Source organism: Cherax quadricarinatus, chromosome 41, assembly GCF_038502225.1.
Source record: "Cherax quadricarinatus isolate ZL_2023a chromosome 41, ASM3850222v1, whole genome shotgun sequence".
In the NCBI taxonomy this organism is placed as follows: domain Eukaryota; kingdom Metazoa; phylum Arthropoda; class Malacostraca; order Decapoda; family Parastacidae; genus Cherax; species Cherax quadricarinatus.
Window position 1 is genome coordinate 27,189,093 of NC_091332.1, and position 12,811 is coordinate 27,201,903.

The following is a 12,811-nucleotide window of genomic DNA, read 5'->3' on the forward strand; positions in this document are numbered from 1 at the left end:
TTATTCTGCTCTCCTTTTTCATTTCCTCCCATTTCTCCTTTCGTTTTTGAACTCTCTCTTTCATTGTCTTCCTTTCGTCCTGTGTTCTGTCTCGATCGAGGTACACACTCCGGAACTCCTGCTTGCCTCTCAGCCGTGCTTTCTCCTGCAGGATCATGGTTCGGGTTGATTCTGCCTCGAAAATTACTCTGTGTGTGTGTGTCTGTGTGTGTGTCTGTGTGTGCGTCTGTGTGTGTATGAGGGTGAGTATGTTTGAGTATGTGTGTGTATTTATGTGCGTGCAAGTGTGTGTTTTTGGGTACTTCTTTGGATGTGTGCTTGGGAGAGAGAGAGAGAGAGAGAGAGAGAGAGAGAGAGAGAGAGAGAGAGAGAGAGAGAGAGAGAGAGAGAGAGAGTGATACTCACTTCCTTTCAATTAAACAGAACTTGAATACATTAGCAGCGTGCTGCTACCCTACTCTACATGATAAGTGTAGTGGGAAGAGCAGCTAGCTATGTTTCCCTGGAATATATTACTCACCTGTGTGTGAGGAAGTGAGGGAGGGCAGGCGAGGTCGCCGGCACAGCAACACAGTCTTGTAAGCCTGGCGGTACTGCCTGTTCATAATCACGTAGATGACGGGGTTGATGCAGGCAGAGATGTAGATGAGAACATAACCCAGCACGTGTAGACCTGGCCCACACAAACACCTTTGTTACAGCACATACGTGGTTTTATGAATACGTATGATATGGCTCACGAGACTAGGAGTGAGTGAGCTAGGAGCATAGGCTCGTTCCCTTATAACCATAGAAAAAGTGAGTATAAACACACACACACACACACACACTGAGATGAACCTCCAACAGTCACTTACAATGGTGGCCAATGAAATAGATGAGATGAACTTCCAACAGTCCCAGCTTTCGCCTAGTTCCTGCTTTCACCTGGTCCCAACTTTTACCTAGTACCTAATCATTTCCTTGATCCTTGTTTTAACTTGCTCCAGGTATTACAGTGCTACTGAAATTTTATGTTCCGTGTTTACCTTATCCCTGATTTCTGAGCTCACCTGGATAGTCGACCTTCTTGTCCAGGTTCTTGACAAGGGTGATGGGCAGGTAGGTGACGAGGAAGGCGATGAAGATGATGAGAACCATCTTAGTTATCCTCCACTCGTTCCTGCGACGACGTGCTTCACGTTCTCCCTGGTGAGGTAACAGCTATAGGTAAGGCGTCGGGAGAGACAACATCGTAAGAGTGAAATAGGACGCCATGACAGGACAAGAGTGTTGATGTGGTGATTACCAGGCAAAATCAAAATGAAAAAAGCAGAAGGCACAATGTCAGTTGGTGGATTCAGGAGTCAGAATGGGTGGGTAAAGTCTTCAGTAAGTAAGAAATGGCTGGAGAATATATCACAGACCTGGTTTGTTGTACTTGACTCTAAGAAATGGACTTTGAAATATCTTCTCATAAGTTATGCAGTATTTACTTTCGCAAAAAAATAGTTGGTTTCATTTGATAAATGAAAAAAAAAGAATTTTTAACACACATACAAATTGCGAAAATAGGAAGGGGCGACGCAGGAGAACCTAAATCATTCATTAATAATGGTAGAATTACGATACAATGTTAGGTAAATGGACAAAGATGCAATTAATGTAACATTTTGCTTTCCAGGAGCTTTCTCAGGTCGTTACGGCTTGACAAAGCTCCTGGAGAGCGAAACATTGTCACAATAAAATGTCACATTAGCTGCGTCTGTAACCATTAACAATCATGACTGTGATGTTTACAGCTGACTCAGGCATCACAACAACTATAACAACAAGATTTCCATTAGCCATAATGTAAAAAAAAGCAGTACTAGGAACTACTAGGATTAAGATTAAGACTAAGATGGTTGTACAGTGGAATATAATAGTTGTGTGTACAGGCCAAAAGCCCCTTTGTATGCAGAGCATTTCGGGCAAACTTAAAGATTAACTAAAGATTAGTAAGGCAATAATACATAGTTCATATGGTTATTAGATGAGTTACAGTGAGTACAGGAGAATTGAATAGTCTAGGGAATTGTCTGGGGAAACTAGTACCTCAACGAGGACCAAGAGACACGAATGGCAAACTATATGGGGTCGAGAAAGAAGAGTTTTGTGAGCTTACACACTGAATGAGACACTTAAGTAACATTTGGGAATCTTTACTGAGGAAAAGTTTCGCCAGACAATGGCTTCTTCAGTCCAATGCAGAGAAGAACAGTGAGAAAAGAAGAATATGAGGCAAGCAGTCTCTCAGCAGTGATCATGTAATAGAGCACATGAAACAGACAGCGACTACTTGTGGCTTCCAGAAACTGGAAAAACAGGAGACAGTCGTAAGACACTTGTAAGACAGTCGTAAAAAACTTGTAAGAGAGAGTCGTAAGACAGCTAATTGTGCTAATACTGAATTAAGGAGCTCTTCAAACTGGTATTAACATCCTGACATGAGTACAGTTCAAGAAAGAGATCAATGGAAGACGTGTAATATACAAAAGCTTAATGAGGCATCATGACGGGGTTAGAAAAAACATGGAGGTGGTATTGTTGTGGTGATGGTGGTAGTGGTGGTGGTAGTGGTAGTGGTGGGGATGGTGGTGGTGGTGGTGGTGGTATGGTGGTGGTGGTAGTGGTAGTGGTGGGGATGGTGGTGGTGGTGGTGGGGATGGTGGTGGTGGTGGTGGTAGTGGTAGTGGTGGGGATGGTGGTGGTGGTGGTGGTATGGTGGTGGTGGTAGTGGTAGTGGTGGGGATGGTGGTGGTGGTGGTGGTAGTGGTAGTGGTGGGGATGGTGGTGGTGGTGGTGGTATGGTGGTGGTGGTAGTGGTAGTGGTGGGGATGGTGGTGGTGTGGTAGTGGTGGTAATGGTGGTGGTCGTCGTAGTGGTGGGGATGGTGGTGGTGGTGGTGGTATGGTGGTGGTGGTAGTGGTAGTGGTGGGGATGGTGGTGGTGGTGGTAGTATGGTGATGGTGGTGGTGGTGGTAGTGGTGGGGATGGTGGTGGTGGTGGTGGTAGTGGTAGTGGTGGTGGTAGTGGTAGTGGTGGGGATGGTGGTGGTGGTGGTGGTATGGTGGTGGTGGTAGTGGTAGTGGTGGGGATGGTGGTGGTGGTGGTGGTAGTGGTAGTGGTGGGGATGGTGGTGGTGGTGGTGGTATGGTGGTGGTGGTAGTGGTAGTGGTGGGGATGGTGGTGGTGGTGGTAGTATGGTGGTGGTGGTGGTGGTATGGTGGTGGTATGGTGGTGGTGATGGTGGTGGTAGTGGTGGGGATGGTGGTGGTGGTGGTGGTATGGTGGTGGTAGTGGTGGGGATGGTGGTGGTGGTGGTGGTGTTATGGTGGTGGTGGTGTTATGGTGGTGGTGGTGGCATGGTGGTGGTGGTGGTGGTATGGTGGTATGGTGGTGGTATGGTGGTGGTGTTAGTAATGGTGGTGGTAGTGGTGGGGATGGTGGTGGTGGTGGTATGGTAGTGGTGGGGATGGTGGTGGTATGGTGGTGGTGGTATGGTGGTGGTATGGCTGTGGTGATGGTGGTGGTGGTGATGGTGGTGGTAGTGGTGGGGATGGTGGTGATGGTGGTATGGGGTGGTGGTGGTATGGTGGTGGTATGGTTGTGGTGATGGTGGTGGTGGTAGTGATGGTGGTGGTGGTAGTGATGGTGGTTGTGGTAGTGGTGGTGGTGGTGGTGGTGGTATGGTGGTAGTATGGTGGTGGTGTGGTGGTGTATGGTGGTTGTGATGGTGGAATGATGGTGGTGGTATGGTGATAGTATGGTGATAGTATGGTGATTGTGGTGGTAGTGGTGGTGGTGATATGGTGGTGGTCGTATGGTGGTGATATGGTGGTGGTCGTATGGTGATTGTAGTGGTAGTGGTGGTGGTGATATGGTGGTGGTCGTATGGTGGTGGTCGTATGGTGGTGGTGGTCGTATGGTGGTGGTATTGTGGTGGTGGTATTGTGGTGGTGGTGGTATTGTGGTGGTGGTGGTGGTAGTGGTGGTATGGTGGTGGTTGTATGGTGGTGGTATGATGGTGATATCGTGGTGGTGGTATGGTGGTGGTATGGTTGTGGTATGTTGGTGGTGGTAGTGATGGTGGTATGGTGGTGGTGGTGGTAGTAGTAGTCGTAGTAGTGGTGGTGGTGGTGGTGGTGGTGGTGGTGGTGGTGATGGTGGTAGTGATGGTGGTGGTGGTATGGTGGTGGTGGTAGTGGTGGTGATGGTGGTGGTGGTATGGTGGTGGTGGTGGTAGTAGTAGTAGTAGTAGTCGTAGTAGTGGTGGTGGTGATGGTGGTAGTGATGCTCGTGGTGGTGATGGTGGTAGTGATGGTGGTGGTGGTGGTGGTGGTATGGTGGTGGTGGAAGTGATTGTAGTACTATGGTGGTGGTGGTATGGTTATGGTGATGGTGGTGAAACTACCTTAGTGGTGACACGGTGCTGTGCCTGGAGGGAGGGTCCAGTAGCTGGAGCTGCACCGTTCATGCCACGGTTACTGTGCTGCCTCATGCGCTTCTCAGACCTGTAGAGAAAAGTCCACAAAATCAACGTCAAAATCAACTACACTTGGATAAATTCACGCAGCAGATCTACCTTTTCTATATTTGTGAGAAAGAATTTAACAAGGATAAAAACTTGGGGTAAGAATATATAAAGAAAAAGAAAAGCGACAGATTCATTAACACTCTGCATAAGAAAAATAGAATAGTGATAACGACAGGATGTGGAGAAAATGTGTAGAGGCTGCCATGATAGCTGCCAGTAACACTATCCGTCATAAATCCAGAAGTTACACTATATCCAAATTGCTAATCAACAGGACATTACCCATTCAGGAGACCACTGTAACATGATGTTGACAGATCCTTCTCAAGCCCAACGCATCTCACCAAAGTTGTATTATTATTACTACTACTACTACTACTACCACCCTCTCGCAGTTTACAATCTGACTTCTGCCACTTCTGTCGTAATCAAACTCATGAGGTCCACCTCTAGAGAATCTCTCGAGTCTCTCTGGTACTCGGGCTGCTGCCTGGGTACCAGGAGTGGCTCGGCTGGAGCAGAGCTTTTGAGAGTTTAAATAAGCCTCATTTCAGGAAGGACACCAACCCTGATACCACTTGAACTCAAGATGTGTTGTACCCCAGTTAGAGGGCGTCCACGACGATTGTAGCAAACTTTTACACCACTTATACCGAAGACTTACCAAACCCTTGTCTATAGGGCTGCCCCACTATAAGGTTGTAAACGGTACTCACCGTGTCCATACCATAGGGCTATAAACGGTACATCACTTGTATTAACTCCGACACTCCTTCAGAAGCCACTGGCGGGTCACCACATGGAGAAGACCCGGGCCAGGACCCGTCCTGACGAACATTATACATATATATTCTCATGGGGTCATGCAACAGCAAGGACTGAGTCAAAGCCACTCTCCATCCTGTCTAGCACTAACTTATTTAGTGCTTCAAAAACCCCTCCCACGTTCGTCTGTCTAGATTCATTCCGATGTTCCCGACACAAGCTGAGAGAATTCGTTGCTCTGTGATGGTATATGACAGAAAAGCATCTTATGTGACGGAATATGACAGGAAAACCATCCATGTCATAGAGTATGACAGGAAAACCGTCTACGTGACATAGTATGCTGCGAGTCCAGCCAAGGCAGGACTCGTAGCAATGGTTTCAAGATGGAAAAATTCAGATTCAGGAAGGATATAGGAAAGCACTGGTTTGGTAATAGAGTCGTGGATGAGTGGAACAAACTCCCGAGTACAGTTATTCAGGCTAAAACGTTGTGTAGTTTTAAAAATAGGTTAGATAAATACATGAGTGGGTGTAGGTGGCTGTGAGTTGCACCTGACTAGCTTGTGTTGCTGGGTCTGGTGCAGTGCTCCTTCCTTGAGTGGAGGTAACCAGATTGGGTGGGTCATTGGGCTAATCCGGGGGAAAAAGTCATGGGGCTAATCCGGGGGGGCTCATTGGACTAATCCGGGGGGGTCATTGGGCTAATCCGGGGGGGGGACATGGACCTGCTCCGCATGGGTCAATAGGCCTGTTGCAGTGTTCCTTCTTTCTTATGTTCTTGCGTTCTTATGAACCATCATGTGACAGTATGTCAGGAAAACCAACTATGTCATAGAGTATGCCAGGAAGACTACGACGTGACAGAATATGTTCGGAAAACCATCAGTATGACAAAGTATGACAGGGAAAACCATCAATATAACAGGGTATGACAAGAAAACCATCTATTTGGCAGAGTATGACAGGAAAACCATCTATGTGGCAGAGTATGACAGGAAAACCATCTATGTGGCAGAGTATGACAGGAAAACCATCTATGTGGCAGAGTATGACAGGAAAACCATCTATGTGGCAGAGTATGACAGGAAAACCATCTATGTGGCAGAGTATGACAGGAAAACCATCAATGTGATACAAAATGCCAGGAAAACCATGTAATTGTAAGAGTATATTAGGAAAAGCATCTATGTAGCAAAACATGACAGGAAAATCATCTATACCTGGAGTTTACCTGGAGAGAGTTCCGGGGGTCAACGCCCCCGCGGCCCGGTCTGTGACCAGGCCTCCTAGTATGACAGGATAGAATGACAGGAAATCCATCATGTTAACAGAGTGTGACATTAAAATCTCCAGGAAAAAAGGGAAGCTCAGAGTACACTATGGACACTCAGAGTACACTATGGATACAATTAAGGTCTCTTTTTGTTTAGGTCTCCCCCCCAGGATGCCACCCACATCTGTCGACTAACTCCCACGTTTCAATTTACTGTTTGTAGGTAAATGGGGCAGGAGGTGTTAGTAGACTTGCCCATGTTATTAGACTTGCCCATGTTAAGAGACTTACCCATGTTAGGAGACTTGCCCATGATAAGAGACTTGCCCATGTTAGGAGACTTGCCAACGTTAGGAGACTTGCCAATGTTAGGAGACTTGCCCATGTTATTAGACTTGCCAAAGTTATGAGACTTGCCCATGATAAGAGACTTGCCCATGTTATTAGACTTGCCAGTGCTATGAGACTTGCCCATGATAAGAGACTTGCCCATGTTATTAGACTTGCCCATGTTAGGAGACTTGCCCATGTTAGGAGACTTGCCCATGTTAGGAGACTTGCCCATGTTAGGAGACTTGCCCATGTTAAGAGACTTGCCCATGTTAGGAGATTTGCCCATGTTAGGAGACTTGCCCATGTTAGGAGACTTGCCCATGGTAGGAGACTTGCTCATGTTAGGAAACTTGCCCATGTTAACAGACTTGCCCACGATAAGAGACTTACCCATGTTAGGAGACTTGCCCATGTTAGGAGACTTGCCCATGTTAGGAGACTTGCCCATGTAAGGAGACTTGCCCATGTTAAGAGACTTGCCCATGTTAGGAGACGTGCCCATGTTAGGAGACTTGCCCATGTTAGGAGACTTGCCCATGTTAGGAGACTTGCCCATGTTAAGAGACTTGCCCATGTTAGGAGACTTGCCTACGTTAGACTTGCCCATGTTATTAGACTTGCCAGTGTTATGAGACTTGCCCATGATAAGAGACTTGCCCATGTTATTAGATTGCCCATGTTAGGAGACTTGCCCATGTTAAGAGACTTGCCCATGTTAAGAGACTTGCCCACGTTATTAGACTTGCCCATGTTAAGAGGCTTGCCCATGTTAAGAGACTTGCCCATGTTAGGAGACTTGCCCATGTTAAGAGACTTGCCCATGTTAGGAGACTTGCCCATGTTAAGAGACTTGCCCATGTTAAGAGATTTGCCCATGTTAAGAGACTTGCCCATGTTATTAGACTTGCCCATGTTATGAGACTTGCCCATGATAAGAGATTTGCCCATGTTAGGAGACTTGCCCGTGTTAAGAGACTTGCCCATGTTATGAGACTTGTCCATGATAAGAGACTTGCCCATGTTAAGAGACTTGCCCATGTTAAGAGAATTGCCCACGATAAGAGACTTGTCCATGTTAGGAGACTTGCCCATGTTAAGAGAATTGCCCACGATAAGAGACTTGCCCATGTTAGGAGACTTGCCCATGTTAAGAGACTTGCTCATGTTAAGACACTAACCCATGTTAGGAGACTTGCCCATGTTAAGAGACTTGCCCATGTTAAGAGACTTGCCCATCTTAGGAGCCTTTCCCATGTTAAGAGACTTGCCCATGTTAGGAGACTTGCCCATGTTAGGAGACCTTCCCATGTTAAGAGACTTGCCCACGTTAGGAGACTTGCCCATGTTAGGAGATGTTGCCCATGTTAGGAGACTTGCCCATGTTAAGAGACTTGCCCATGTTAAGAGACTTGCCCATGTTAAGAGACTTGCCCTTGTTAAGAGACTTGCCCATGTTAGGAGACTTGCCCATGTTAACAGACTTGCTCACGATAAGAGACTTGCCCATGGTAGGAGACTTGCCCATGTTAAGAGACTTGCCCATGTTAGGAGACTTGCCCATGTTAAGAGACTTGCCCATGTTAAGAGACTTGCCCATGTTAAGAGACTTGCCCTTGTTAAGAGACTTGCCCATGTTAGGAGACTTGCCCATGTTAACAGACTTGCCCACGATAAGAGACTTGCCCATGGTAGGAGACTTGCCCATGTTAGGAGACTTGCCCATGTTAGGAGACTTGCCCATGTTAGGAGACTTGCCCATGTTAAGAGACTTGCCAATGTTAGGAGACTTGCCCATGTTAGGAGACTTGCCCATGTTAGGAGACTTGCCCATGTTAGGCGACTTGCCCATGTTAAGAGACTTGCCCATGTTAGAAGATTTGCCCATGTTAGGAAACTTGCCCATGTTAAGAGACTTGCCCACGATAAGAGACTTGCCCATGTTATGAGACTTTCCCATGTTAAGAGACTTGTCCATGGTAGGAGACTTGCCCATGGTAGGAGACATGTGCATGTTAGGAGACTTTCCCATGTTAAGAGACTTGCCCATGTTAGGAGACTTGCCCATGTTAAGAGACTTGCCCATGGTAGGTGACTTGCCCATGTTAGGAGACTTTCGTATGTTAAGAGACTTGCCCAGGGTAGGAGACTTGCCCAGGGTAGGAGACTTGCCCATTTTAGGAAACTTGCCCATGTTAGGAGACTTGCTCATGTTAGGAAACTTGCCCATGCTAGGAGACTTTCCCATGGTAGAAGACTTGCCCATGTTAGGAGACTTGCCCATGTTAGGAGACTTTCCCATGTTAAGAGACTTGCCCATGTTAGGAAACTTGCCCATGTTAGGAGACTTGCCCATGTTAGGAAACTTGCCCATGTTAGGAGACTTCTCCATGGTAGGAGACTTGCCCATGTTGAGAGACTTGCCCACGACAAGAGACTTGCCCATGCCCACATTTTTGACACTGGTCAAGTATAACTAGAGGAAAATTCGTGAAATTATTGGAATGAACAGGTGCCCTTTTTGGGCACTTTATTGACATTCCTTATTTCGGTATCGATGTAATACTTTGTGAAACTCCTTCCGGTAGACTTGACTCGTTCAGCTCTGATGTTGTATACCATCTACACTGGAATGTTGTGTGTATAGGTACCAATCACCCAATTTTAATCATAAAATGGGGTGATTTTTTCGTAAAATAACTTGAGCTTGCGTCCTCTGAGTGTCTTGAGAGTCAAGAACCTTGTTTTTTAGCAGTCAGTTACAAAGTCATGAGTGCCAAGAAGTTGTATAAATTTTAATTTGCCAATTTTATTAAAACAAATGGGTTTCAGGTAACAAGTAGAGAACGTATCTTTTAGTCGGCTTTAAACCTGAGACGCCGGTGTCTTTTAATAAGCAGAATTTTTTATATTGATTTTAGGCAGTGTCTGAGTCAATTTGCGTACCTGTCCATGGTTCACTGATGGTAGTGTATTACCTGTCCATGGTCCACTGATGGCAGTGTGTTACTTGTCCATGGTTCACTGATGGCAGTGTGTTACTTGTCCATGGTTCACTGATGGTAGTGTGTTACCTGTCCATGGTTCACTGATGGTAGTGTATTACCTGTCCATGGTTCACTGATGGTAGTGTGTTACCTGTCCATGGTTCACTGATGGTAGTGTATTACCTGTCCATGGTTCACTGATGGTAGTGTGTTACCTGTCCATGGTTCACTGATGGTAGTGTATTACCTGTCCATGGTTCACTGATGGTAGTGTGTTACCTGTCCATGGTTCACTGATGGTAGTGTGTTACCTGTCCATGGTTCACTGATGGTAGTGTGTTACCTGTCCATGGTTCACTGATGGTAGTGTGTTACTTGTCCATGGTTCACTGATGGTAGTGTGTTACCTGTCCATGGTTCACTGATGGTAGTGTGATACCTGTCCATGGTTCACTGATAATGTGTTACCTGTCCATGGTCCACTGTTAGTAGTGTGTTACCTGTCCATGGTCCACTGATGGTAGTGTGTTACCTGTCCATGGTTCACTGATGGTAGTGTGTTACTTGTCCATGGTTCACTGATGGTAGTGTGTTACCTGTCCATGGTTCACTGATGGTAGTGTGATACCTGTCCATGGTTCACTGATAATGTGTTACCTGTCCATGGTTCACTGATAATGTGTTACCTGTCCATGGTCCACTGTTAGTAGTGTGTTGCCTGTTCTTGGTCTACTGATAGTATGCGTTACCTGTGGATGGGCTAGCTAGAGCATGGTGTTACTTACCTGTGGATGGCTAGCTAGAGCATGGTGTTACTTACCTGTGGATGGCTAGCTAGAGCATGGTGTTACTTACCTGTGGATGGCTAGCTAGAGCATGGTGTTACTTACCTGTGGATGGGCTAGCTAGAGCATGGTGTTACTTACCTGTGGATGGGCTAGCTAGAGCATGGTGTTACTTACCTGTGGATGGGCTAGCTAGAGCATGGTGTTACTTACCTGTGGATGGGCTAGCTAGAGCATGGTGTTACTTACCTGTGGATGGGCTAGCTAGAGCATGGTGTTACTTACCTGTGGATGGCTAGCTAGAGCATGGTGTTACTTACCTGTGGATGGCTAGCTAGAGCATGGTGTTACTTACCTGTGGATGGGCTAGCTAGAGCATGGTGTTACTTACCTGTGGATGGGCTAGCTAGAGCATGGTGTTACTTACCTGTGGATGGGCTAGCTAGAGCATGGTGTTACCTGTGGATGGCTAGCTAGAGCATGGTGTTACTTACCTGTGGATGACGAAGAAGATGAGTGAGTAGCAGATGACTATAACGATGGCTGGCACACAGAAGCCTAAGCCGAAGAGAACTTGCTTGGGCGACTTGTTGTTGTCGTCCAAGATGGAACAAGTTTGAAGCCGTCGGTCGAAGCCGAAGCGTCCTATAGAACACCAGAGGTTAGTTAGTTAGTTAACATTAGTGTTGTAATGTGGTGGTGTGTGGTGATAGTATATTGGTGTGAAATATACACATTCAGTCACTAGAAGTAGTGACTGAATGTGTGTATTGTGTGAGGTATGACAGAACTCTCATTATACACCGTGATAAGTCATACACTATCAGAACTCAGAATACACCGTCAGAACTCAGTAGACACCGGGAGTGCCCCGAGTACACATGGTACACAGCCTTTACTAATACTGACAACACTAGCCAACAATAGTTTCAGTTTGCTCGCGCGCACACACACACACACACACACACACACACACACACACACACACACACACACACACACACAGGTGAGTACATATATATATATATATATATATATATATATATATATATATATATATATATATATGTATATATATATATATATATATATATATATGTATATATATATATATATATATATATATATATATATATATATATATATATATATATATATATATATATATATATATATATATATATATATATATATATATATATATATATTATTATTATTATTATTATTATTATTTTATCATCACACCGGCCGATTCCCACCAAGGCAGGGTGGCCCGAAAAAGGAAAACTTTCACCATCATTCACTCCATCACTGTCTTGCCAGAAGGGTGATTTACACTACAGTTTTTAACGTGGCAATAATAAAAATAATCGATCATATTCTGCTATGACATCATTAACTTTACACACATCAATATATTGTCAGTGATATAGAAGTCTCTAGTAATTATAGGGTAGCCTTCCAAGGGACAACATGTCCATTTAAAGTGGCAAGAAAATGATAACATACGTAAAGGAAAAGGAACTCATTAATATAAACCCATTTAAAGGGGGAGGCATCTGCAATAACATAAAAGACGGTCACAGATATTCATCCCACATGATTCTGAGAAACTCTGGTTCAGCCTTCAGAAACTGCAGGAAAAATAGGCCCTAATAGGCACAATTTAATTTAGCCTAATCCAACTAAATATATTTTAGATAAGTTTACAATAATTTAATAATAAACAAACACAATGAAATATATTTTTTTGGTTAGGTTCAGAATGATTTTTTTGCGAAATTATTGCATACACAAATTTTAGCTTGCCTTATTCGGCAAGAAGAGAGTTGTTATTTAAGCTAAAAATCACAAGTTTTACCTATTCGGCACCACACACACACATAGTATGCAAAGTCATGGAGAAGATTATCAGGAGGAGAGTGGTGGAGCACCTAGAACGGAACAAGTTTATTAACGACAACCAGCACGGATTCAGGGAAGGCAAATCCTGTGTCACAAACTTCCTGGAGTTTTAGGACAAGGTAACGGAAGTAAGACACGAGAGAAAGGGGTGAATAGATTGCATTTTCTTGGACTGCAAGAAGGCCTTCGACACAGTTCCTCACAA

General features: G+C 45.0%; 1 protein-coding gene across 14 annotated transcripts in view; it reads right to left on the reverse strand.

The window, feature by feature from the left end:
- Positions 1-12,811, reverse strand: part of LOC128695950 (G-protein coupled receptor moody) — a 284,935-nt gene that overhangs the window by 30,899 nt on the left and 241,225 nt on the right. For all 14 annotated transcript variants that reach the window (XM_070093135.1, XM_070093133.1, XM_070093134.1 and 11 more), the window contains 4 exons: positions 11,196-11,346; positions 4,436-4,535; positions 1,053-1,188; positions 521-673 (listed from right to left, as the gene is read on the reverse strand). In XM_070093135.1, coding sequence (XP_069949236.1) covers positions 521-673; positions 1,053-1,188; positions 4,436-4,535; positions 11,196-11,346 — 540 coding nt within the window. The remainder of the gene's footprint in view (positions 1-520; positions 674-1,052; positions 1,189-4,435; positions 4,536-11,195; positions 11,347-12,811) is intronic.